This window comes from Phyllostomus hastatus, unplaced genomic scaffold (assembly GCF_019186645.2).
Source record: "Phyllostomus hastatus isolate PE091 unplaced genomic scaffold, TTU_PhHast_1.1 phas_scaffold_21, whole genome shotgun sequence".
NCBI classification, from domain to species: Eukaryota; Metazoa; Chordata; class Mammalia; order Chiroptera; family Phyllostomidae; genus Phyllostomus; species Phyllostomus hastatus.
Window position 1 is genome coordinate 48,061,584 of NW_025334017.1, and position 27,467 is coordinate 48,089,050.

Sequence of the window (27,467 nt, forward strand, 5' to 3'; positions counted from 1 at the left end):
GAACCCAGAAGGGCCGCGTGCAAGACCTCAGGGAGGACCAGTCCACGAAGGACGTGGATTTGTTCAGCGGTGGGTGCAGACAGTACTTGGTGGACAAGGAGACGATAAAACATGTGATTAGCCGGTGCACAGCACTGGCTGCCAGGTGTCACCGTGAGAGACGCTGAAACTGCACCGAGATGAGCAGTGTGCTCGCGAGGGAGCCCCCGAGAGGGCGGGGCGCTCCGGGGGGGGGGGGCGGCAGGGAGACCCGGGAGGAAGCCCGGCTCTGCAGTCAGGCCGGTGGTGGGGGGCGGGGGGTGGGGAGGGGCAAATCCTGGCTCGGCTTGGGACCCAGGGCCAGGTGACTCAGGGTCCCGTGTCCTTATCTCTAAGACGGGCTGTGAGTCACGCACACCTTGGGGGCGGCCGTGAGGACGAAATGAGATGGAGAGGGCTAAGCATCCGGCACACCGCCTGCAGGGAGAGCCTCACCGATGCTGTCGTCATTCATACAGACATCATGTCCTCCCCACCACCACCAGCACTGTCACCATCGCCATCATTACCAGCACTGTCACCATCACCATCATCAACAGCATCATCACCACTATCATCATCACCAGCGTCATCACCAGTGTCATCACCACTATCACCATCACCACCATCACCATCACCACCATCACCACCATCACCACCATCACCACCATCACCACCACCATCACCACCACCACCATCACCACCATCACCACCATCACCACCATCACCACCATCACCACCACCATCACCATCACCACCATCACCACCATCACCACCATCACCACCATCACCACCACCATCACCATCACCACCATCACCATCACCACCGTTACCTCCATCACCATCACCGTCGTCACAGCATCACCAGGGACACCACGGGCACACTCTCAGAGCTACCACGACCATCATCTGCATCCTTACGAGTCACCCACACCACTGCCACCATCACTATCACTGTCCTATTAATGTCTTGTTTTTCTTTCCTTTTCCTCCTTTGTCGCTGAGGTGTGATGGACCCACAGCGTTGCACTGGCTGCAGGTGTGCAACAGCACGGTGGCACATTTGCACGCCCAGAGAAGTGGCGCTCACAGCAGGTCTAGGTGACGTCCGCACCGCACCCCTTACACGTCTCTCCCCCGTGATGAGAACCTGCCGGCTCCGCTCTCTCATGACTCCCCGACAAAGCACGGCATCACTGACTGTCGTCACCAGCCTGTACGGTGACATGTCACCGTCCGTGTTGCGAGGTCTAGAAACAGCTGCGCGCAGCGATGGGACACACGTCAGAGCGCGGTGCTCACTCACTCCGAGGCGAGGACAGAAGATGAGAGGAGGCCCCCCCCCGGCCCAGTGCCGGGGAGCTGGCCGGGAGTCAGCGGCGGCCCACAGCCGTGGCCCCCGGCCCGCCCGCCTGTGGCTCGGCCTCCGGAAGGCCGTCCCTCCCGCTCGCTGCCCCTCTGCTGCTGCCGAGCAAACCCGGGAGACCAACGGACAAGCCCCGAACCTCCCTTCCTCGTCTAGTGCGTGTGCACACTGTCCTCACTTTCGGCACAGGGACAGGATGACGGTGATCTCCCTTGGGGGGCTCACAGTCCGAGGAGGACACCCAATGGGCTCCAGCGTCCCCACCGCCAGTGAGAACACCCGGGGAGAGGCATGGGGCCGCGGGCGTGACCCTCATCCTGGGCACAGAGGCTCACGAAAGGATGGGCAGGAGAGAGGTTCTGAGGTTATGACACCCCAGACCCTTCTGGGTCTCCAGACCGAGAGAAAGGGGAACCCTCTGGAGATCCCCGGAGAAGGTGACCCTGAACTTGGACAGAGGAGTGTTGGAACAGCAGGGGTCCTTCTGGGGGTCCGGGCCGGATCAAGACTTCAGCTGGAGGCGGGAAGGAGCCCAGTTCTCGCCTCGGACCCTGGGGGGCTGGGCTCAGGGACGTGGGGAGCTGGCCTCCAGATTCTGGACACAGAGGTTGCCACAAGGGGGGCCGAAGTGGCCGTCCGTCACCTGCAGCATCTCAGGCCTGCAGAGAGGTTGACCGCCTGCCTGCCTCTTTCCCCCAGCCCGGCCGGACACCCCCCCCCCCCCCCCCCGCCCACCAGCCTGCACTGCCCGGGAGCTCAGCCCGGTGTGTGGGCTTCCTCCTCCTGACCGCCTCCTCTGGCAGCCCTGCCGTGCCCCCCGCTGCCCAGGGCGAGCAGCCCAGGACCTGGCAGGGGCTGGGTGTGGGGAGAAGCCCCCCCAGGGACCTCTCTGACCAGGGGGAGCAGCGTGCCCTCAGCGGGGGGGCGGTGAGGCGGAGGGGCCACACTGCGGCTGGGTGCTGTTTGCGGCCTGCCACTGTCCCCTTTCGTGAGGCCAACCCTGCTGGGTCCCCGAGGGGACCTGCTCCCCAGCCACGCGCGCTGCCGCGGAAGCTGGGGGTTGGTCAAAAGCGAATTCGGAATCTCACGCACATACGCGCACACACACACACGCAGACGCACGCACATGGGGTGCCCTGCTGAGTGGTGGACAGGGTGCCTGGCCTGCCTTTGATTACATGCATTAGGGGGAGAGAGAATTTTATTTTTAACAGCAATACATGTCTATTAATAAAAATATTAGCCAGTTAAAGTGTGATTCCCGGAGGGGAAAATTTCCGTGGAGAACATTCCAGCTTACGTAACGTGCGGAATACAAATGACTGCGGTCTCATGCGCACCGAGACACCGGCGCCCAGCCTGCCTCCGAGACCGGAGGAGCCCCGGGCCTCTGGGCCAGGGGTCGGGCGGAGTGTGGAGGACCGGGGCGCCCCCCCAACCCTTTAGAGATGCATGGGGGGACAGGTGGCTGGCGGGGTGTCCTTCACGAGTCAGTGGGGCTCACTGCACCCCCTCCGGAGGTGGTACTCAGCCCGGAAGGCTGGGGAGAGGGGAGGAGGGGCCTGTCTCTCAGACCCAGACGCGGGGGCCCCCAAGGGAGGAGGGCCCCAACCTGCAGTGAGGGACCAGGCTCGCAGGGGCAGGAGCTTCCCGTGAGAACAGAGGTAGGAGGTGCATTCACGCGGTGACTGCAACGCAGGAGCTGGTGGGAGAGTGACGCGCTCTCTCTGGGGGCTCCGGTGCCCCTCTGGGCGCTGGTCTGGCCCCGGGGTCAGGGGCATGTGGGCTTTGTCCAAAGGCCTCCCCAGCTCACTCGGTAACGGGTGGGTCCTGGGGCACAGCCGGCCTGCCTCTCACTCGCTGGGTTGCCGCGGCCCTTAACAGCCGACTCTGCCTCCCCAGGGGTCCCGGGCGTGTGGGGAGGAGCTCCGGGCGCTCCTCAGGCCGGACGGGGATGGACGGGCCCAGGAGGGGGCAGGGAACGGGGCAGTGGCGAGAAGGGCCCGGAGGTGGGGCTGCGGCCCCAGGAAGCAGGAGGGGCAGTGCGGGCGCAGGGCCCCTGCGAGTCCCCGGCCGAGCCGGGCAGCCGGCCCGGGCTCAGCGCCCTTTCCCCGGTGAAGCATGCCCCGGGGGCAGCCGGGGATGGCTGGGGGGGGACGGGGGGTGGAGGGACAGGCCAGACTTCAGATGGAGGTGCGGCTCGCTGGGGCAGGACGTCCACCCCTGTGGACGGCCGGGGTTTCCGCAGGCGGCAGGGCAGCCACCTGACAAGGGAGCGACCTGTGCTCACTGGCCTCCGATTTCTTCCCGCACATCCTGTTTCAGGCCAGTGTCAGGTGGACAGCAGAGTCTAGGGAGCCCCCCACCCCGGCTAGTTAGCGCGGTGCGTGTGCCCCGCTGTGGACACGTGGCGAACACGGACGTCCGCACTTGGTTTGGGTCCCCCCACCCCCCGGGGCCCCCTCCCTGCTCCCAGATGCGCACGGCGCACCCCGAGTGCACGGAGGTGAGGGTGGGGCCGCTCCCAGGACGGCGCCCTGCCAGGGAGCCGCTGCGCTAGGCCTCGTGGGGAGGAGGGCCGCACACACCCCGACTTTTCTGTCCGGCTCCTCCTTGTCCCCGAGGTGTGTCCCCGAGAGGCGTCTGTGCCGCTGTGAGATGTGAGATTGCTTCATTGAGAAATGGCTCCGACGCCCCGAGACGACCAGCGGAGGAGCCGGACACGAACACGTCTCTCTCCGCAGCTCGGACCCCTGAGCTGCTCGCCGTGTCGGCTCGCCGGACGCTGGCCTTTGCATGGACATTCCCTGCGTCCCCCCATGCTGTCCCTTCACATGACAATGCGGCTCTGTGCGGCTCCGGGGCCCTCCCGGGAGCTCCCGCGTGGCACACCCTCCCCCACCCTGAGCGAAGGCGCCGCAGCGGCCTGACCAGGGTCTCACGGCCCAGGTGAGGGCACTTCCTATTCCCCACCACGGCCTCCGGGGCAGTGCGGGGGTTCAGTGCGGGGGTTCAGTGCGGGGGTTCAGTGCGGGGGTTCAGTGCGGGGGTGCAGTGCGGCTCCCGGACATGTGGGGTTCCCCGGGGCTTGTCCTGATGTGCTGTGGCCGGGTGTGGGGCTGTGGAGATGTCACGCCATCTCTCCTGCTGGCCTGTCCCCATCAGGGCTGTGGCTGTAACAGGGTGCAGCGGGGCAGGGAGCGGGGGCAAATAGGGGTTTGGGATGGGGTCCAGAACTTGGTGTCCAGGAAATATTAGAAAAAATATATAGGAAGTCTTCACCCCCACAAGTCTGAGCTGGGGGATGGGACGCATGGAGCAGGGCCAGTGAGAGCCGTTTGGAACAGCAGCAGTTTTGCAGAAGCCTCTGGAACGGTCATTGACCATCTATGACCTCTCACTGGTTTCATGGGTATGTTAAACAGCTGTGGCCCTGCTTTGTGCTGGGGAATGGGAGTGACTTCCACCCAAGATGTAACTAGGGGGGCAACTCCCCCTGGTGACAGCACCTGCGTGAGGGCTTGCAGATGATTGGCTCCACGCCACAGGGCCACACCTGCCCGGACTCACTGGGGCAGCCCAGGAAAGCTGGGAGAATACGGGAATGCTGGCAGCTGTGGCCAATTGTGGGAGGAGTCGGAAATAGTGCAGCAGAGGAAGACTGACACTGGGATTTAAACCCAGGCATGGGGACCACTCGGCTTTGGGGGGCCGTGCAGCTTGGGCAGAGAAGAACCACGGACTTCTACTTCTTTTTCTGAGACACACCCTGGCTGGGCAGAGGGGGAAGGAAGGACTGGGCATTTGTGGGTATTCTAAAGGACTTTGGGATCTCAATGAAGACATTAAGTCATTGCACTTAAGCTTGTGTAACTCTTTAAATAAATAAATTCCTTTTTACCCGTCTGGCATTGAGAGGTGTCTTTCCCTGGCAGTGGGCAAGGCGAACCTAGTACGGGGTGGGGGACCCCCGCAGCACAAGGGTGGGTCCATTCGGTAACAGCAATTGCCCACCCCCCACCCACCCTGGCGTGTTCTGTAAAAGGGTGACAGACCCCCAGGCTGGGGCGGAGGAAGCACTGGCTCCGGTTCCTCAGGGCTCCGGGCCCCGAGGTCAGCCCGCCCTGGGGCAGCCCGTCCTCTGCTGGACGCGCGCACGGGCACTCTCCGCAGGCTGCGCACCCCAGCATCCGGGGTTATCTGCTCCAGGATGCCTCCTCCCAGAAGCCGGCCGCTCCTTGCACGGTGGCGCACAGCCTGCTCTTTTGTGTCTGGGAGACTGCCCTCCCGTGCCTCCTGTCTGTCTGTCCGCCCATTAGAGCCAGGGCGCTCAGGCCCCGCCCACTCCCGCGCTTCCAGCGAGTTCGAGGGCGTGCCCCCGCGCCCCCCCCCCAGCGCCGCGTCCTCTGCCTCCCCGACCGGTGGGCGTGGCCCGTCTCGCCGCCCCCCACAGAGCGACGGAACGCAGCAGCAGCCGAGCGGACTTTGGCTCGGACACGCGGCTTCTGGTTTCAGACGTCCGCTCTCACCGTCATTCCCCCCCCCCCCACCCCACCCCGCCGTTTCTCCCGGCTCGCTGCGCCCCTGTTCTTTCTTTAGCTCCGGGGGCTGGGGAGCTAACTGGCACTTGTTGTTCGCTATTGTTCGGGGCGTGTATTTATAGCTGAGACTTGCCGCCAAATATTAGCCTGCTTTGTTACCATCCATTTCTAAATATTTTTAAACTTTTCAATGTGAGGGTTTTTTTGTTTTTTTGTTTTTTTTTTAACTCGTGATTGTTTCATCAAGCTTTGGAAGTTTTTGGTCACTTTTCCTTCAGGGGCTTATTTCCGGCCCTCGGTGGCCGCCCGCCCGCCACTGTCCCTCCTGCGCTGGGGCTCTGACCCCCCTCGCAGGGGCCCCCCGACCCCGCTCTCGGGTCGGGCGTCTCTCCCTGGGTCTGTTCTCGCGTGGCCGGCGCTCGCCACGTCCAGTCTTCCGTGGACGCGGCTCAGTTCACGTGTCTCTTCAGTGACGGTGACTTTCAAGGGGGTCATGCGTTCCCCTTGGTTCTTCTTCATGGTTTTCTTGTCTCTGCCGAGATGACCCCTGTGCGCTTGCCAGTGAGATTGTATTGGGCTGGCCAAAAAGTTTGCATGGGTTTTGTTTTTTTTTCATAGAATAAAAGACACCTTTTTCATTTTCACCAGTAACTGTATTGATTTGGATATTTGAGGCTCACTCCCGTGCGGTGGGACACCGACTGTTCTCAGTTAATGCCCTGACCGGACAGCGGTCCACGCTACCCACGTCAGCTGCCCGCCGGGCCGTGGGGCGGCGTCCAGAGAGAACTCTCCGGCGCGGAACCTGCAGACCACTCCCGGCTCGTGCGATCCGTCACAGCACCTCCCCCACACACCGCACAAAAGCTTTTTTGAGTTTCACGTGTGTTTTTACCTCTCTTGAAATAATGAAGCATAATATGCTGAAAATGTTGCGTCTTTTCTTCCATCTCCAACACAAAAATTCACCAATTTTGATACATTCTTTCAGTGCACGCATATACGACACCTGCCACAGTACAATCTAACAAAACTGTTTCGAATGAAGTTCAAGACAGCTGCGCACCACCAGAGCCACGGTAGGGAAACAAGGAATGAACTTGTCGGCCAGCCCAGTACTTCCTTTAAGTCTCTGGAGACCGCTTCCTGCGTGACTGCGCAGTGACTGCTCTGTGGCTGTTGCTGCACCCAGACCCCGGCCCTCGCAGGCTCCATTGCCACCCTCTGGTTTGCTTCCTTGGCTCCGAGCCACACCTCTCTGCCCCTCGGCTCTGTCAGGGACTTCTGGTCGACCTCTGCACTCCGTGGGTGGCGTACCGCGAAGGCTGGAGATCCCGTGTTCTCCCTTGGGTGGGCCTCGGGCCTCGGCTGGCAGCGGGGACCCGGCACCGCCGGAGCCTGGCTGCGGGCATGGTTGGGGCCAGTCCGGGGAGGCACAGGGGCAGGACGAGCCCACCCACTCCGTGCGCCCTGCAGTTTGGTCAGGGGGCGTCCCGAGTCCATCACGCCGCAGGGCCCAGTTCCTGGTCCAGGGTCTCAGCACACAGTCTGGGGTCCCCTCCTCGCACACCATGTCCTGTCCTCTGTCCCCTGCTCCTCCAATCCTGGGGCCCCCAGGCGCCCTGCAGGCTGGTCACTGCCGTGGGGGCTCTGAGGGGCCGCTGCACCCTGGGCAGACTCCCCTTCCCAGGTGGGGCCTGGGAACTGTCCCCAGGAGAGTGCTGGGCAGCCGCGGCCTCACCTTCAGTGTCCCCCGTCTCTTGGGGACGCGCTCCGGCACTCCTGCTGCCACTCCTGGAAGGACCGGCTTCCTGCATTTGGACGCGTGTCATGGCTGTTGGTGGCAGGGAGGTAACGAGGCACCACCCGCTGGGTCGGGGCAGACAAGAGGCTCCTCCCACCTGTGAGGCCTCGGGGCCGGCGCAACTGGTTTTATCGTCACTGAGGCACAGGGCAGAGCCATTAGCACGCGGACACCCGAATTTCGGCACCTCCCCCCTTCCCCATCCACCTTCGAGGGCAGCTCCCCCCACCCCCCATGGCTCCAGCAGCCCGGGCTCTGAGTCTGCGGCAGCCTCGGCCGGCCGGACGCGACCACCGGACGCTGGTTCGAGTCTGACTCTTCCGTGACCACGTCCTGACGCGTCCCCTCTGTCCCTGCGCATTTCCGTAGCCTCTTTCTGTTCCTCGTCCCGCAGCTCCCCCTGTGTGGAATACCACGGCCCTGACGGTCTGTTCTGTGGGTAACGGACGTGCAAGATAACACGTCACGGACGGGTTCCCCGAGGTCACGCGCACGTCACGGTGGGTGCCGTGGGCGGGGGTGGTCTCGGGGCAGACCGAGACGGTGGGGACGAGCCAGGCGGCCCCTGCTGTTCCGAGGCCGCCCCGTGTCACGCCGGGGGCCGGGCTGGCCGGGCTGGCCGGTCCGTGCGGTGTCTGGCTCACGCCGCTGGAAGAGGAGGAAGCAGACAGGGAGCGCCGTCCGGCCCCCACTTATCCAATCAACGCGAACGCCGCGCTGGAGGCGGCCCGACACAGGCTCTGTCTTCCCGCGGGGGGCCGCGCAGGAGCCGCGAAATTGGTTTCCGGAGCAGACGCCTCTTCCCGGGCAGACAGGGAATAATGGGGTTTGCATCGGATTTGGCCTGGGGACAGCGCACCTGGCGGGGCGGCGGGCTCTAACAAGCCGAGGTGGGGGCGGGGCGCGGGGGAGGCGACGAGGAGGAGCCTCCTTGGGCCGGCCCCGCTCCCGCCCACCCACGGATGGTGCGCGCACGCGCCGCACTGCCTTGGGGGGCGGGGAGGCCGCGTGCTCTCTGTCGGCACAGACAGCCCTGAGCCGCCGTGGACCGCAGTGCTGCGCGCCTGAACACGCGCTCAGACCGGCCGGGACGGCCCTCCACGTTCAGAGACAGGGCCGCAGACCTCCTGGCCCGAGGCTGGGCGGGTTCTGGGGACAGCCGTGTCGGCACCCGGCCGGGGGCCGTGATTCTGCCCCTTTGCAGGAGCGCCTGACCGCAGCCCCGGCTCCGGGCCTCATTTCCCCCAAAGTGGGCAGCCGGGCGGGGAGGTTCTGGGCCCCCGCGCCCCCGCCCACGTCTCGGTAAACAGCACTGCACTGGGCTCTGCTCACAGGGCCAGGTCGGGGCGAGGGGCGCCCGGCCTCCCCGGGCTGTGGCCTGCTGCTGGGAGGCGGCGCTGTTTCGTGGTTAAGAGCCACGTCCCACAGAGACAGGCGTGAATCGGGACCCTCGACAAGCCGCCTCATGGCCAGGGGACTCAGTTTCCTCATCTGTAGAATGGGCTTATCAAATGGAACTGACCTAGAAACAGCCCTTGTCTCGGGCCCACAGTGGCTGCAGTTGCCCTGCAGGGGGGTGGGGCCTGGGCTGTGGACTCAGCCCGGTTCCTGCTGTGGGGACGTTGGCATCCTGGCGCCCCCTGGCGCCACCTGGCACCATGACCCGAGCTGTGTGGTCCAGGGTAAGCAATCTGCACCCTCTGACCCGAGTTATGAGAGCAGAGGTGAAATCGAACGGCACAGCCACGCTTCCTGCAGGACCCAGCCCAGGGCAGTGGTGCCCGCAGGTCCCAGGGCTGCTCCAGGCGGGGCCCGTGGGACCGAGGCGGACAGGGGCTGGCCCTCCAGGGGACTCACGCAGAGGTGGCACCGACAAGGGCCGAGCTGGGGGCTGAGAGGCAAGGAGCTGGCTCACGCTGACCAGAGACACAGATCGGCACGGTCCCCCCTCGCTCTCCCCTCAGGCAGCAAAGCTCTGCGTCAAAATGGCAAAGTCGACCTCGCAGACACGGGCGACCGGCCCGGGAGGCGCGACACCGAACAAGGAAGAAGCACGGGCTCTGGCCGGCGTCTTCCCCACGACGCGCCCTGGACCGGCTGGAGCGAGCGTCAGGCGGCTGTCACCGCTGCGGAGCGGCAGGGCGGGAGGCGCCTCGCCCGTCTCCTCAGCCTCGGCTGTGCCCTGACCGTGACGGCTGCCGCCTTAATAGGCAGCGGGGGGGCTGAGCGGGGGAAGTCAGATCTGATGGGGCCCTGTCTCGTCCCCACGTCTGTGACAACAGGGATGTCCTGTCGCCGTCCCAGGGAGAGAACCCCCGCAGTCCTGGGCAGCGGGGGCACCGGTTCCCCCTGAGGTCACTGGACCTGGGGCCCGCCCGGGGCGGGGGGCCGCAGGCTCCAGTCGCCCTGCCCCTCCTACAGCTGGGAACAGCAGGTGGTGACAGGTGACGTGTCAGGGCAGAAGAGGCACCCAGTCCGTGGACACGGGGCTCCGCCCGCCCTCGGGCTGGGCCGTGGCCCGCAAGGCTGCGTGTGGCTCCGTGTACATGACACGTTTGCAGGACGGCCACCCTGTACAGCCAGGGGACACAGCCCTGAGGCTCACAGCCCTCTGGGGCATGGTGGCTGTCACGCACCTGTTTGCAGATGAGGACGATGACCCTGGACAGGCTACGTGACGCCCAGGGCTGGCCCACTGGTGAGGAGCAGGGCGGGGAGTGGGGCCCGGGCCCAGGGACAGCTCCTTGCAGTGCCAGCCCCCGGAGCACCCCCAGGTTGGGGCGGATCAAGTGGGGTCCAGGCTGTGAGGCCGGCCCCTTCCATTAGCACTGCGGTGTTTTGTTTTTTAAAGATTTTATTTATTTATTTTTTAGAGAGGGAAGGGAGGGAGAAAGAGAGAGAGAGAAACATCAATGTGCGGTTGCTGGGGGCCGTGGCCTGCAACCCAGGCATGTGCCCTGACTGGGAATCGAACCTGCGACACTTCGGTTCACAGCCTGCTGCGGTGTGTTTTTAACGCATCCCAGTCTTCGGTAACTTCAGACTGCGCCAGTTGGTCAGACCCCGCCTTCATCACTGAGCTGGCACTGTCAGGCTGGTCAAACGGCTCTGCACAGCGTGGGGGCCTCCGTAGCTCCTCCAGGGGCACCCCCAGAGGCCCAGGCCGCGTGCTCCGGACCCCACGGTGGCCCCTGGTTGGCCTCCTCTGACGCTCCATCCTCGGCCTCGCTCTGTGACCCGCACCCCCTCAGCCTCTGGGAGGCCTGGCCCAGCACGCAGGGGCCCTTGTCCCATGTCACACCACTCACGCACCGGTGTGCAGGCTGCATCGGAGAGGCTCTGCTCACAGACACCAGTGTCCCCGGGTCTCAAGGTTCAACCTCCGAGGCTCCTGGTCGCCTGCAGAAGGACAGCGGCAGGCCACCCTCTGACTCGGCTCTGTGGGCGCCTGTGGGCCTGAGCCCCAGCGTCACGCCTTGCAGGGGTCACTGCCTCTGCCCCGAACCCCCCTAGTGGCCCAGCCTTACCAACGCCCAAGACCCTCCCCAAGCGTCCCACTGTGATCGGCCCCACCCACCCTGAAACTCCGGTCTTGAAGAAAGGACACAGCTCCAGCCTCCGGCAGCTGTAATCCAGTTAAGGATAAAAAACGTTCTGCATGAAGGTGACTTCCGAAGGCTCTCGGAGACCCACGGGGGCCCGGGCAGTGAATGCGGTGCACCCAAGGTTGAAATTAGAAAAAAAAAAACGCATTAACCCGGTGGCTTAAATGAAATCACAGCCACATCTCTTTGCAAATTACGTTCTCCGTTCACATTGTTCCTCGTCACACTGGTGGTCCTCGTCTCCTCTCCCCACGAACCGGGAGGGGGCTGAGCAATGACAAGGGACCTGCCTGTGTCCTCGGGAGGCTCTGTGGGCATGGCAGAGCCGGCTGCCTCGCGGGTGGTGCCTTTTCCGCCCACCCAGGGGTCCCTGCGCACCAGGAACTGGAATCAGAAACTCCCAACACGCAGGGTCTTTGGGCGGGAGGGGAGCGGTGCTTTCTGACCCGAAATCCTGTTTCAGGGCGTTCAGTGACCCAGACGTCTGCGAATGTGGCTGCCTGGTTGTCAGCCAGATGTGAAGGTCTCCGCATCCTGCTCAACTCCCACCCCGTTTCCCCTACCTTTCCTGCAGGTCCTTGGGGTGGCAAGGAAGGCCCCTCCTGCCCACTTGCCCCCTAGACTGCCCCTCACTTCTTGTCCTCCGGCAGCCTCTGGCTCTGGGCCGTGGCTCCTACCCATGCACTCGGCTCCCCCGCCGACCACCACGGTGCCCGCCTTCTGCCCGGGGCCCACGCCTCGCTCCCTCCGCCTGGTAGTGACCTTCGTCTCCGTGATGCAGCCACGGGCCACAGGCTCCGGGACGTGCTCGCTGTCGGCTCTGAGGCGCTGCGCCTCCGTGTCCACACCGTTTTGTCTCTGCCGTGAGCCTCCCACGGCGGCTGCCTGGCCACCCTGCTGCCCCGTCAGCACGTGCAAAGGAGACATCCCCTTAACACAGGCCTAAGTCTGGATGCTGGGTCTTCCTGTCGTCTGGTCCTTTCCGGAGACACACAGGGGCACCGTGGTCAAGGGCTTCGGTCCTGGGGTATGAGGTCACAGCTGCAGACCCGGCCGGGACACTTGCTGTCCACGTGGTGGCCTTGGTCCCTCTTCTAGCCTCTCTGTGTCAGCCTGTCATTCTTAGGGGAGGACAAATGGCCAGGCCACCCCCAGGCCACTGTGGGGACTAGAAGAGACGCCTGTGCGGTGACGGACGGGGCTGGCGCACTGAGCAACGCTGGCTGGGGGCCGGCCGCAGCCTGGGGCTGTTCAGACAGCCGGGTGCTCTCTGGCGCTCCGAGCGGGAGCAGCGACTCCTGGTGGGGGTGTCCCTGTCCCCAGCACTGCGGGGATGGAGCTGTGCGACTGGACTGCCCCCAGACAAAGGGAGAGGGGACGTGGTGGTTCTGGCTCCTGAGCCTGCCCCACCGGGACCCACACACGACGGAGACAACCCGGCCGCCTGGGAGGCACAGCATGGGGGAAGGAGGCTCCGGAGTCAATGGGGAAGTCTGAACTCGTGTAGGAAACCCTGCACCCCATCTCCAACAAATAAAATCTCGATGGAAACGGAGGCCCTGCCCCTGGTGACAAACATCAGGTAACGCTTGAAACCAAGACGTCACTTTCATGAGTTGCATGATGTATAAAAAGGAGGTCGAGGCTCGGAAGATGCATTGAGAAGGTCCGAGATGGACTTACGGGAGTTTCAGGAGGAGACAGAGTGAGTTAGAGACAGCAGGTACTCCTGGAGATCACGGCTGCGAATGTTCCAGAACCGAACAGAGATGTGAGTCCTCAGCCAAGAGAAGCACAGTTTATTCTAAGCAAGACACAGGCGACAAACCCACAACAAGACCTGGTTTAATGGGATCGCAAAGCCTCAAAGGCAAAGCCTTGAGAGCAGTGAGAGAGAGGAGAGACGGGGTCACACTTCTGACCACGCGGGGCTGCGGGAGGACAGTGTAACAACGCACGCAGGTTGCTGAGGAGAAATAACGTTTGACCGAGAATTCCATACCCAGCCAGGGTATCACTCAAGGAGGATAAAACCAAATTGTCCAGATCTACAAGGACGGAGAGAGGTTACTAATCCCCAGCTGCAGGGAAAGAGCTAACAAATAATGTAATTCAGCGACCATGAAAAAAACAAACAAACAAACAAACAGGAGAAATGAGTTAAAAGTCAAGAAATAAAAAGGATGCATTGACAGGTAAAATATGCTTGTGAATATGATGCACTACTAACTGTAAGTGCCCCACTAACTTGCCATGCTTACGAAAAGGAGGTAAAATAAAGCCCCACCCAGTAATTAATGATGGGAGTAAATGTTCGGTGCTTGAAGTATGGAGCAGTTCTGGTCACGCATAGTAGCAGGATGGAAATTCTGATGGCCCTAAACTATGAAATTTTAAAAATTAATTCTGTGTTATATTTGTAACCACTGAAATTTTAAAAATATAATGCACTATTGCCAAACCTGCTGAGACATAAAAAGAAAGGTATCGATCCAAAAGAAGGCAAGGAAGGTCAAAAAAGTAAAGAAAAAACAAAAATAGCAACGTCAAAATAAGATGATAGAAATAAGTCCACACTGATCAATTAGAGTAAATACAAGCGTATCCAGAAACAATGTAAAAATTGGAATGTAAATGGAATTTATAGGTCTTCATATAGAAAGGTTAAAATAAAAGTACAGATTACTAATCATGATAAAACATTCTAACAACTATGTAGGTAGGTACACTGTGCCTCCTCATACAACCAAAAGAAGGACAACAACAAATTTAAAAACAGAAAACAACCAGAACTGACAGAAAATTGAACTGTACAGAAGTCTGGCAGCCAAGGAGTTAAAGAAGAAACGTTCATCGACACCAGTGGGAGGGGCAGAGACGGACAGCCGGACGGAGAGGATGTGCAGCAAGGCAGTGGCTGAAGGACTGGGTGGTCCCACATTCGTGTGCAGATAAACCGGGAGGAACCACTGGGGAGCGAGAAAGACCGTGCAACCCAGGGTTCCAGTGGGGAAATAAAGCCCCCAAACCTCTGACTGTAAAAACCTGTGGGGGTTGAGGCAGCAGTGGGAGAAACTCCCAGCCTCACAGGAGAGTTCGTTGGAGAGACCCACAGGGTCCTACAACGTACACAAGCCCACCCACCTGGGAGCCCAAGGTGCTTGTGGGTAGTGGAGGAAGTGACTGAAAGCTGGCCGGGAGCTGAGCAAGCCCATGGCTTCCTCTGGGACCCCTCCCCCACTGACAGCGCCACAACGCAGCCACGTGGGTTGCCCCGCCCTGGTGAACACCTAAGGCTCCGCCCCTCACTACGTAACAGGTGCACCAAGACAAACAAATATGGCCCAAATGAAAGAACAGATCAAAGCTCCAGAAAAAATACAACTAAGAGACAAAGAGATAGCCAACCTCTCAGACGCAGAGTTCAAAACACCGGTAATCCGGGTGCTCACAGAACTGGTTGAGTATGGTGGCAAAGCAGAGGAAGAAGTGAAGGCTATGAAAAGTGAAATAGAGGAAAATGTACAGGGAACCAACAGTGAAGGGAAGGAAACTGGGACTCAAAGCAACAGTTTGGAGTTGAAGGAAGAAATAAACATTCAGCCAGAACAGAATGAAGAAACAAGAATTCAAAAAAATCAGGAGAGGCGCTGGAACTCCTGGGACAACTTTAAATGTCCCAACATCCGAATCATAGGGGTGCCAGAAAGAGAAGGGGAAGAGCAAGTAATTGAAAACTTATTTGAACAAATAATGAAGGGGAACTTCCCCAGTCTGGCAAAGGAAATAGACTTTCAGGAAGTCCAGGAAGCTCAGAGGGTCCCAAAGAAGTTGGACCCAAGGAAGCACACACCAAGGCACATCACAATTACATTAGCCAAGATTAAAGAGAAGGAGAGAGTCTTAAGAGCAGGAGGAGAAAGGGAGACAGTGACCTATAAAGGAGTTCCCATCAGACTGTCAGCTGATTTCTCAAAAGAAACCTTGCAGGCAAGAAGGGGCTGGAAAGAAGTATTCCAAGTCATGAAAGGCAAGGACCTACAGCTGAGATTGCTCTATCCAGCAAAGCTGTCATTTAGAATGGGAGGGCAGATAAAGTGCTTCTCAGATAAGGTCAAGTTAAAGGAGTTCATCATCACCAAACCCTTATTATATGAAATGTTAAAGGGACTTGCCTAAGAAAATGATAAAAAAATGAACAGTAAAATGACAACACACTCAGAACTATCAACACCAGAACCTAAAAAAAGCAAAACCAAAAATGAACTGAGCAGACTACTAGAACAGGAACAGAACCACAGAACTGGAGGTCACATGGAGGGTTATCAGCAGGGAGGAGGAGGGGGAGAGAGGGGGGAATGGTACAGGGAATAAGAAGCACAAATGGCAGGTACAAAACAGACAGGGGAGGTTGAGAACAGGATGGGAAATGGAGAAGCCGAAGAACTTGTGTGCACGACCATGGACATGAACTGAGGGGGGAGGCCGTGGATGGGAGGCGGTGTGAAGAGTGGAGGGAAATAAAGGGGGGGGGGAGTGGGAAATGGCAATAGCGTGATCGATAAAATATATTAAAGGGTATTCTAACGATTAGTGTGTGAAAAGGAATTTAAGAACGCTGATGGGGGAACGGGAGAAGCCTCCCCACCGAGGTCAGGACTAGGACGCGGCCCACCGCGGCCCAGGCCAACAGGCGACATTTCCCGGGCGGCAGCGGTGGCGTCTCTGCTGTGCGGAGGGGAGAGGAAGCCGGCCAATGGGAAGGGCCGAAACCGCGGCAATTTGCAAGCGACAGGACTGTGCAGGAAAATCTGGACGAACCGTTAGTGCTCAGAAGAGGAGCCGGCCCAGTTCCCGGACTCGGGGATCAATATGTAAAATCGGAGGAGCGGGATATAAAACCAACACAAAGAAATCAATAGTGTTCCCGTGTAGCATGAAACAGCAATAAGAAGGGGAACAGAAAAAAACCCACTGACACCAGCAGTAAAATCCATGTTACCTAGGAACAGATGTAAGAAGAGATGCGGGAGAATCTTGTGAAAAAAAGAATTACAGAATACACCGAAGGGCATCGTAAAAGATCTGAAGAGGCTTTCACGGACGGGCAGACGTAATATTGTGAGGACCACCCGTCTCTCCAAATGAGTTACCAGACGCGATGGTGGCCCACCCAGGACCCCAGCAGCGCTGTCAGCGAGAGTGGACCCATGGGTCCCCACACGCACACGGGGCACGGACACGCGAGAGCAGGTTTGAAGGAGATACGTTTAAAGAGTCAGAGGCGGGTACTGGAAGTCAAGAATTATTATGAAAACATTGTAAAAAAACCGGGGCCGCACTGATGCAAGGAATGACAAATTCAACGAGACAAAAGCAGGACACGGGTAGCCCTGAGACAGAGCGAGGCGCGTACACGGGGCCGTGGAGGATTCCGGAGGCCGTGTCACAGATCACGGCGGAGCGAATGCATGACGTGCAGGGGGACTTTCCATCAGAAAAGAAATTAATTAGGTTTCCTCCCTCATCCTACTCAGTGCAATGAACTCCACAGGATTGAAGGCATCCATGAGAGTTTTAAAGAGTCTTTGAAACTTCTTGAAAGAATTGCAGGGCATAATCGTTATACCCTAAGAACGAGAAATCGTTTCTTAGATCAGACTCAAGGAGAACACGCCTGCAGCAGCGATGGACGGGCATCATCACGGCACACGCAACATTCCTGCACAGACAGACAGACATACAGAGCAAACACTAGCGTGCAGAGCCTGTGATGGCCCGTGCCGATGGACGGGAAGAGGGAGAACCACACGGCAGGACACGCGGGGCAGGCAGTGGCCTGCGGTCCCCCGAAGGGGCTGCCCCGGCGGCCGCAGCCCGGAGACCTGCCCTCGTTTCTGCCCAGCGGCCGGCGGCTTGGCTTGGGCGGTGAGGGCGAAATGTGGGCGCCCACACCCCAGAAGTTCCGTTCTACCCCCACCAGACCCCACCGGCCTTTCTCATTACCAGTCCTGGCAAACGCCCCTTTGCTCTCCTGTTGTGAAGGCCACAGGGGCATGAGGTCTTCCCGGGAAAAGTGCAGCTGTTGTCAATATAACGAGAATGGTCTGTGTGACATCGATGTGACCTGGCAGCCCAGGACAGTGGGCTGGAACACACGTGTGTGAACAATGACGACTTCACTGTACCAGTCAGTGAGGGCGGTAGACGCCACTGAGTGAGCACGTGTACTGTGTGGTCGTCGTAGTCGAAATGACTGAGGGAGCAGAGCCACGAATCTGCGTCCAATGTTGCCCTAGGCTCAAACATTCCTCCTTGGAAACTGTTTGGATGATTCAGAAGGCTGCCGCCGCTACGGGCAGCTGGTGACTGGCAGCTTCACCAGGACAACGTGCTCGCTCATGCGTCACGTCTCAGAGCAGGGGTCAGGGACAAGGGACGTGAGGATGTCTCCTTGCTTTCCACTCGCTGGAGGGGTCCCCGAAGTGTGCAGGGAAGGTGGCCTTGGCCCTGTTCCCGGGGCTTGTGGGAGAGGCAGCCGAGGGGGGGGGAGTGTGGCGACAGGGCAGGGCGGGCAGGGCGGCTGGGGGCCCCGCCGACAGACTCCACAATTAGGAGCAGAGTCAAAGGAACCCCACCCAGTGACGGCCTCGGAGGGGCTGCTGTCACCTCCGCCAGCACCTGGGCTCGTCAGCCGGGGCACTGGTCAGAGAGAAAGGGTGGGGTCTGCGGTGGGTGGGTGCTCCCTGTGTGTGTGCATGCGGTGTCCCGGGAGGGACCACGGCAGCAAGGGGCTCACCCCGCACACCAGACCCAACGGGAACCCCTCAGTCAAAGGCTGAGGAGCCGGGTGGGGGCAGGGACGCGGCCAGTGAAGCCCACCCAAGCTCCAGGGCCACGCAGGGGAACGGGGGCTCTGTGTGGGAGGCCGGGCAGGGTCCGGGGGCTCCGGTCAGCCTCGGGAGACTGCGCAGGGAGGGACAAGGCCCGTGCGCAGGGCGGGAAGCGGGGGGACCCCAGTGTCCCCGTCCGTGCAGGGACGAACCACAGCATGCGCTGCAGGGTGGTGGGGCCTCTCTCCCCCACACGCCCGCGGCTGGGTGGGGGCAGAGGGGTCTTCCTGGGCCGGGTGGGCACTGCCCTCCGCAGAGCTGTGCCCTGTCCACTCTCCGCAGCCCCCTGCCCGCAGCCCCGGGACTTGAACCCGGTCCCCGCCGGCCCTCACCTGACGGCCCTGCAGCGAGGACACCTGTGACAGCCAGCCCCTGCCCTTCCAGGCAGCAAACCGCCAGGCCCTGCCACAGCTGGGGACTCGTCGAAAGTGAGGGGAACACGGGCGGTCTCGCCAGGCCCAGGGACCGGCACCCTCGGGTCTCTGCAGGGTGGGGGGGGGGATGAGCTGCACCCAGCAGGGCCTCGGCGGCCCTCCCGCGGCAGAGGCCTCGGCACCCGGTCTGCCAGCCATGTCACCGTCCTCGGAAGGGACAGCGAGCGGGACGGGCCCCTGCCGAGAGCCGTCACTCATCCCAGTCTGACTTCTTCGTCGCCGCGCAAGGGACTAGCGGGCGTCCTCATTAGCAGGCGGGCGCTCCCGGAGTCCCCGGGGCAGGCAGCGGCGTGGAGCCAGCCTCACACCGGGCGACTTTTAATCACAGACGAGCCACCAGGACAGACGCCCCGTCAGTCCTGCCGCCTGTCTGCGCGTTTCCGCCACTTCCTGGAGACGAGGCGCGAAGCTGCTGTCACTCACCGTCGTGTTAGCCCCGAGACTGGGGGGGGCGGCAGGGGGAGGAGAGCGGAAACGGGGGTCGGTGGGAGGAGCCAGGGGTGCGGCCGCGGGGAGGGAGGGAGGGAGGGAGGGAGGGCGGCGCGTCACCCGGCCGCGCGTGTCCGCGGGTGAGCCGGGCGCGACGTGACGCCTCCCCTGACACCGGGCCCCGAAGCCTCACGGAGACACAGCGCCGCCCGGCCGCGGTCCTCCACCTGGACGCTCGCTGCGCACCTTTCCCCGCACCTGTCGCAGGTCGGCCGGCGAGCTGCGTGGAGACCCGCGTCCAGCGGCCCTCCGCTCCCCCCCCCCTCCCCCGACATTATCCCAACTTCCTTTTACGGGAGCACGCACAGGTGCTTCGCCAGGCTTGAGCGCGGGCTGAGCCGGGGGACCCCGCTGCGTGTCGGCCCGACAGGGCACCCGACCCTCACGGGACCCCCGGAGGCGCACAGGTTGCAGGCTCACTGTCGCCTTCGTCCTGGACACTCAATCGACTGGACCCTCTGGCACGCACCTGCCCGGCGCTCCTGCGCGGGCTTCTGGGGACCTTCTCCAGAAAGGCAGAGGCGTCCGCGGGGACAGAGAGGGTCACGGGGCGCCGGGAGGGGGGTCCCTCCAGGAGGGCAGGCCGAGGACGGGCAGGACACCGGGCAGGACGCCGGAGACCCCGGCAGGCAGGTCCCGGGAGGCACCGGGTGGGGGCGCTCACTGGAATCCTTCCGCGGATGAAGGCTGCGAGGCCGGTCCCGCGTGCGAAAGGCGCAGGCGCAGCGAGGAACAGGGCAAACGGGCCCCGAGCGTCGGGAAGATCCCTGTCCCGACCGGAAGTGCAGTCCCGCGCCCGCGCTGCTCTGTGGGCGGCGCCGGCGTCCTCGCAGCGGCGGGGGCACCGGTTACTGAGCTCCAGATCTGGGCGTCACCCTGCGCACCGAGCGGGGAGGGGGGACAGAATTCTGGTTCCAGAGCCCCGTGCAAACAGGACCTCCCGGGACCCCCGCCGGCGGGAGAAGGGGAGGAGCCTCGGAAAGGGGGCGGGGTCAGCTGAGGTCAGTAGGGGTCAGCCTCCCCCTTTCCAAAGCGGGGGGTCAGCCGACGATGTGTGCGTTGGGCGGGACAAGACCAAGTCTGGGCGGGTCGCGCAGGTCACGGGGACTGAGGCGGCAGAGTGCGGTTGGGGCCGGTCCTGTCTCTGCCTGTTGCTGCAGGGCCCACGGCAGATGCGCGGACCTGAACACAAGCCTGACAAGTAATGGAGGAAGAATTGCAGTTGAAATATCGACGCAATTACAGTAAGACTCGGCGAGGGGGGCTCGGAGGCGTCGGTGGACCCGGGTGGGGAGGGGCGGGCCAGGAGCGGTGGGTAGAGGGCAGCTTTTTTTATTGGAAACTAAGCTCTCCCGTTATCTATTTTACAAATGAATGTGTGGCCTTGATTAAATTCCAGCTACTTAATAAGATGGAATGAGATTTCTCCAGCTGGCGGGAGGCGGTGGGGACCGCGGCGCCGGCCCGTGCGGGGTCCCCCGGCTGCTGCGGGCTGGGGTGGGGGCAGGAGCGCCGGCGGCTGCGTCGGTCTGGGAGTGCCCGCTCCGGCCTGTCCTCCCGGTGAATCCGTCCGCCGTGTCCTGGTTTCTCTCGGGATGTCCTGGTTTGGACGATGAAATGCTCGGCCGTCTTACAAGGAGAGGGCGGCCGGGAAGGGGAGGAATCAGCTCACCCGGTGCCCGACGGGCTGAGCGAGAGACGCCCCCGCGTCAACACCGGGAGGAGACAAGTCGTTACAGTCACTGTTCATGAGACGCTGGCGGCGCCCGGGCCCTTTCTAAGCGGTGTGCACGCAGCCTCCCGCTTCAGGCTCCCAGCCGCGCTCGAAGGAGGACTCGTACTGTACAGACGGGTCCACTGGGGCCCAGAGAGGGTCGGTGACCGAACCCAAGGTCACGCGCACAGCTAACCAGAGGGGACATTCGAGGTTGAGTCAGGCAGAGTCCGTCGTCCATCCTGGGGGTCCTTGTGCGGTGCATTCCCTGCCCCACGCCCTCCCCGATCTACCTCATCGCCCTGCACCTGCTGTGGGGACGGGGGGGGGGGCGCGGGGGGGCTGGGTGTGCACAAGCATCAGCCAGACAGCCCGCTCCTCTGCTCTGGGGTGTGCTGGGCCTATGGGACTGCAGGGAGGGGCGGGGCTGGGGTGGGGGCATCTGCTCTCCTCCCTCCCCCCTGCCGTGGGCCCCCAGTCCCAGGGGCTGGTCCTGCTGCTCCCGGTGTGAGCCCCACGTGCTTATAAACAGGGCTGCAGTGGACCCCGTGTGGACACGCCTCCCGCCGCCCGTCCCCCGGGGCCCGGTCTGCAGTGACCCGCCGCAGAGGGCAGAGATTTGAGCGTCACTGCGGAGGTGTGACCGTCAGGGGCCTCGCCAGGAGGGCCGTCGGGTGGATGGGCGGCTCCCCGTCCAGGCTTTGGGAAAGGAGGCCGAGAAGGAGCTGGCAGGTCCCCGGGGACCTGGGGCCGGGGTGCTCTAGGGAGGGGGCTACGCCCAGCAGAGCCCCCAGGCACCCCACGCTGGAGGCCAAGTCCCACGGGAAACTGGAAGTAGAGGAAAGTAAACCTGGGCGGCGCGTGAAGTCCTGCTGAGAGCGAGTTCTCGGGGTGCAGGCCAGGTTACGGGGGTGGGGGGAGCCTGCAAGTCCAAAAGTGAGCCGGGGCTCAGGGGCGGGCGGGGCACCGTGCCTCGGGAGGAGGGAGCCGCCAACTGTGGCCACCAGGGTGCGGGCTTCCAGACGGCAGGGGGGACGGGGGGCGCTGGTTCAACGTCCGCACCCCCCCATGTCAGGACGGTGTCGAGTTTCTTCGGTGGTGACCACAAAGCAATAGCAGTGATGGGGGGGGCAGACCCCAGGATTCAGAGGCGCCCGCCACCTCGGCAAAGCCGGGAGTCTGGCGGGAGTCCGGCGACGCGGAGGGATGGCCAGGCGAGGAGTGGAGACGACGACCCACCGCCGTGAGGAGTACCCGAGTCGACGCGTTTTCTCTTGTTTCTTCCATCCCCGTCGTCCCAATCCCCCCCTTGCCCTCCTGCCCCAGTCCCCACCCCCCGCCACCCCACCGTCTGTGGTGCGTGTCCGTGAGCAGCAACCACTCTGAAATGACCTGCTGTCCCCCGAGAAACCTGGACCAGCCTGCCCCTCGCGGCCTGACAATGAACCCCACTCGCGGGTCCGTAAGCGCAGAGCACGGGGCTCGCGTGCCCAGTCCCCGTGGCATGCTGCTTGTAGCCGCCCCAGACCTGAGAACCCTAACCCCCACGGAGATCCAGGGGGTGAGCACCGCGTGGTGAGTCCCAGCGCAGCCGCCCCCGGAGCATGTGCCGCGGCCGCACACACCCCGTTCCTTCATCTCACCCCGTCAGCATCCGGTGCAAGACACGGTTCCCCCGAAAACCACCGTCGCAGGCGCCCGTCAGTGGGAACTTCCCCGCGCGAGGACGGAGCCCCGACTGTTTAGGGAGCTACAACCAGGTGGCACTGAAGACAGAGCGAAGAGAAGTGACCACGAGAACCGGGGCAGGGTGGCCTCAGGGACCAGGGGAGGACAGGCGGAGGAGGGACAGAGGGCGCTCCCTGTGGAGTCCGGGTAAGTCTGGGGACAGACAGACGGACACCCGGCGGATCGAGGCCATTGGATGCACCGGTGCGCCGCAGACGCCTGCGCGCGCAGGACACATTCGGTGATCGTTGCCGTAGCTGACGGGGAGCGTCTTGCCGACAATCCCCGGAGGAAAACCTCCGTGAACCAGCGCAGGCGAGGAGAGTGGCGTCCTCCGTGGGACGCAGCGCGCACCAGCATTCTCAGAGCCGGAGCCGGGGGCAGGCCCGCCCCGCCCCCCGCCGCGGAAACCGGGCGGAGACGTAAACATTCACGCAAACACGCGGAGAGGAGCGAAGGTCGCAGAAAACCCCAAACCCGAGACCACGGCTTCCAAGCCCCCACGGGGACAGGACGCGCAGACGGGACGCGGCAGAAGGTCACGGCGGGGCCGGGGGCGGGCGTGACCCCCTGCACCCCCCTCCCCCCCCAGACTCAGAGCACAACCGCCCACGGTCGGGTCTTCCGGGAGGAGCGCCGCCGCCACCGCCGCCGCCGCCGGGGAGGAGGACGCGAGCAGCGGCCTGAGCTCGCGGAGCGGAGGAGCAGCGGCTCCGAGCCAGACGCCGGGCGACGGACAGGGAGCAGGACCCGCGATCAAGGCGCAGCCGCGGAGAGCTGCGCTGGCGAGGGAGAGAAGAAACAAGACAGATGAGAAAGATCAAAAGAAAGCATTTCCCCCCACAAACAAAATCAGAGAAACTGCCTCGGGCCTGACAGTTGCTTTTTAAATTTATTTTATTTCAGAAATGAATGTGTCGTGGTACAGCAGCTTTCTGTCAGACAAACAATTTACTACAAGGGAGCGAAATCGGCGCGGCCGCCCGCCCCTCCCCCGCAGGAGGCGCTGAGCTGGGCGTGGGGACGAGAGAAGGGACCTGTGTTCCTGGCCTGTGAGTGGTTCCGGGGCAGACGAGTGAAGGGAGACGACCCACAGGCGGGGGGAGGGCGGCTGCCCGCAGGGGAGACCTCGAGCTGGCCCCTCTTGGGGCTCAGAGGCCACCTGGAGGGCCAGGGAGCACCCAGGTCGGACGAGCAGGGTCAGAGTGAGAGGGTGTGCTCACCCAGCACCCCAGACCCGGTGTCACCCGAGAGCTGTCCAAGTACAGGATTGGCACCCAGACGTGACGGAGATGTTTCATCCAACTGGCACAGGCACCGGGGCTTGTGTGGGGACCCCCCGAGTGATGGACCCCAGACCTGGTGCAAAGCCCAGGTGGACTCTGTGCCCCCCCAGCCCCACAGTCCCCCAGCCCTGTGGCTCCTGCATCCCTGCCAGGGTTCTATGCCCCCCCAGCATTCAACTCTCCCCCCCAGGGATCCACTCCCCGCTGGGTTCCACCCCCCCCAGGTTCCACCCCCCCCCCAAGGTTCCTTCCCCCCACCATGGCTCCCACATCCTCCCCACACTCCCACGCCCTCTCCGTGGTTCCGGATTCCCACGGTTGCCCCACCCCCGTGGCTCACGCCCCTACGTCCGGCCCCTGCTCGGACTGGCAGCAGCAGACCCCCCGGCGGGCCCGGGGGGCAGCGGGCACCGGCTCTGCTGCGGGGCCCCGCGGCTGGCGCCCAGCTCAGCACCAATTACTGTGTCCGCTCAGCTGGACTCTCCGCCCCCAGGAGCCCGCACCCCCAGCCTCTCCCGGGGACCAGAGGTCACAGCTGAGCCAATTAATCTGAGCCCGTGCGTTCCCCACTTAATAGCTCCCTGTCTGGGGCCGCTGTGCATGTCAGCACCCGTCTTCATCGCGGGGGCTGATGGATGGCCGCCGAGCGACTGGATTTCGTACCCTGCCCGCCCTCGGCAGGGGTGGAGCTGGGGGAGTGAGCACCGCTTCCCCGGGGGGGTGGGGGTGGGGGAGGGTTAATTAAAGCCCCTTGGTTCCGAGCCACACTTGACGAGTCTGTGAGCCAAGTCCCTGCGGCGGAGTCGGTGGAGGGCAGAGAGCCCGCCGGGCTGCCCACCCGGGAGGGGCCCAGGCTGGGCGCCACCTCAGCCACCACGGCCGAGTGGAGGGGTGGGCGCGGGCCCCTGCCCTCCGGCAGCCGGTGCCTGCAAACGCAGGGGCCGTCACATCTGTCTGAGGCCGGACACTGAGCGTCCAACACGAGCCTCTCCGTGGCCCCCCCTCCCAGGAGCCCCGTGGCCCGTGGGGCTCTCGCGCCACCCGAGGCCACTCAGAGAGTTCAGCCAAGAATTATATTTTAAGAATTATTGTAAGGTTTTACTACTAAATCATATTCATTAAAACATTTTAATTTTTAAAGAACTGTTATTTCTTTCATCGTTAACCGAGAGCCAGGCCCCTGCCTGCGGGCCCCCTCCTCTGTGACAAGGACCCCAGGGACGCGTCCCGGCCTTGCGCCTGGTGACGCCCAGGTGCCCCCCCGGGAACGGCGCGCCTCGAAGGGCAGCTCAGAAGCCTGGACCTCAGAACCCAGAGACGTCAAGTTGGACGCCTGATGTAAACTATGCAACGAGGGAAATAACGCGCAGGGTCCCAACGTCCCTGCGCATGAAGACGGCCACGTTTCTGTCCCGTTTCATTCATAAAGGGGACCTGCTGCCGTCTGCTGCTGACTGGGGTGGTGCAGAAACACATTGTGAGCCATAAAACTCTATTTATTTATTTTTTGCTTACTTCAGCAAACAGACCCAGAGCTGGGGATTTGCCCTAGTTTCCGCCTTCTGTGAAACCTTTAAGGTGATGAATCTATTTATTTAAAAACTTTATTTAATTTCTTTATACCAATACAGGCGTCTGCGTGATTTGTGCATGAATGTGCGTCGTGGGCCTTCTTTTCTCTCCCCCGCTGCCCGGGGGCCGTGCACCACCCCCGCCCCGAGATCGACTGTGACGCGTGCGGCCCTGTGTGCCAGGTGCTCTGAGCCACACCAGCTCCCCCGGCCACCGCCGTTGGGCACCGACGCGCCGGCTGTGCAGCGTGGCAGGGCCCGAGGCCCGGCCCGCCGTCGGTGGGCTCCAGAGCTCCACGCTGCTGCCAGCCGCCATGTAACACAGAGTGGCACCTGAGGATGTCACTGACCCACCAGGGGCCTCTGACCAGCCTCCGAGTGCCCTCCGGGCCCCCGCTCGCAAACGGGGCATCCACGGAACCGAGCCCTGGCGAGGCCATGTGGGCAGGAGGACCGGGCCTAGGTGGCCCGCGGCCCGAGCCCGAGGTGGGGACCCGCCGCGCCTGTGCAGGAGGAGGACGGCAGGTCTGGGCTGCTGCCCATCTCGGTGCGCCCGCGACCCCATGCCCGCTCCTTCAAGGCACTTCAGGGCTGCTCGGTTCAGCACTGAGGTGAGCAGGAAGGACTTGGCGGCCAGCTAACTAGGTCTCTGCGCCCACCACAGCCTCTTTGTCCTCCTGCTGTCCTGTCTGTCGGCTGTCTGTGCATTTGCTCACCTGCACATGGCCCCCTCCTCGGGCCGCTGTGTCCGCCCCCAGCAGGAAGGGATGGGGGCGTGGGGTCAGTAACCGCTGTGTCCCCACCCGCTGCGTGGCCCGGTGCCCAGAGTGCCGGCAGGGCAGAGGCTGCCGAGAGTGTGCGTGCGGCCGGGATCTGACTCACGGAGACGAGTGAGGTCTCGTCTCCTGGGCACTGGGAGGGCCGCCTGGGGGTCTCGTGCACCCCGCCTCCATCTGATGGGTGGGCTGCAGGAAAATCGGCTCTGTGTCTCCCCACCACCCTCCCAGGTACCTTCCCCGTCCCTGGCCCCAGCCCTGGCACTCAGACAGCGACCAGGACACAGGACTAGATGCCAAGGTAGACGTGACCTTCGGGACAGGTTAACTGCCGTAAAGCTGGAACGGAGTGGGGCCGGCCCCCTGGGCATTTCCCAGCTACACAGGGGGTCAGCTCGCCCCGCAGGGCTCAGGCCCAGGCCGCCTTTCCACACCACCGGTGGTGAGCCCAGCTTTGTCATGAGGGCACAGTGTGGGTACAGGCAGGTGGGGACCCGCACAGGGCCAGAGCTGGGCGGGGGCTGGGGACACAGAGCTCCAAGCCCTCTCCTGCTGGACTCCGAGGACCTCGGGCTCCCGGCACACCCGGGGCCTCGCTGCCCAGAGCTGTACCTGGGGCTCCCCTGCCCGTGGGTTATACGTGACAACGACACGTCCCCAGACACAGCCCAACAGCCCCCAGGGACACAGCAGCGCCCCCGGGACCCCCGTCCTGCCCCGGGAGGTACGGTGGTGGCGGTGCTCTCCTAGTCCCTGGGCCACTCCGAGCTGGTAGCCAGGTGCCGTGTGCCCCCCCGGCGAACAACAGCAGTTTAGTGACAGCAAACACAGCCCCCCCCCAACTGTGAGCCAGGACGTGTCCCGGGCCCTTCACGCGTGTGAACTCACACAACCCTCGGGCGGCGCTGGGAGGTGGGGCCGCAGAGGCTCAGAGCCCTCCACGTGCTGAATCGACATGCACGGGGGGCACGAGTGTCCTCGGCGAGCGCCCGTCCCCTCGGAGGTCGGCGTTGGGAGGGGCAGGCCGCCCCGCTAACTGCGGGTTGTCCATCAGCAGCCCCACGGGCCGCGTCCACCGCCAGGCTGCGCCAAGGCCCCCAGCACAGGCGCTGCCGGTGCCGCGCTGGTTTCAGCCGGCGACTCCTTGAGGACGGAGCCCGAAGTCGTTTAATATCGTTTGCTCAGACGAGCGGTTCCCTGAGCAAATAATCATCATAAAAGAGAGTCCCCGAGAAGCCAATT

The 27,467-nt window shown here is 62.8% G+C and overlaps 1 protein-coding gene across 1 annotated transcript in view; it reads left to right on the forward strand.

Moving 5' to 3' along the window:
* The first annotated feature begins 421 nt into the window (after window positions 1-421).
* LOC123833008 (basic proline-rich protein-like) overlaps window positions 422-27,467 on the forward strand; it is a 176,079-nt gene continuing 149,033 nt past the window's right edge. Inside the window, exon 1 of the mRNA XM_045860968.1 lies at window positions 422-867. Coding sequence (XP_045716924.1) covers window positions 422-867 — 446 coding nt within the window. The remainder of the gene's footprint in view (window positions 868-27,467) is intronic.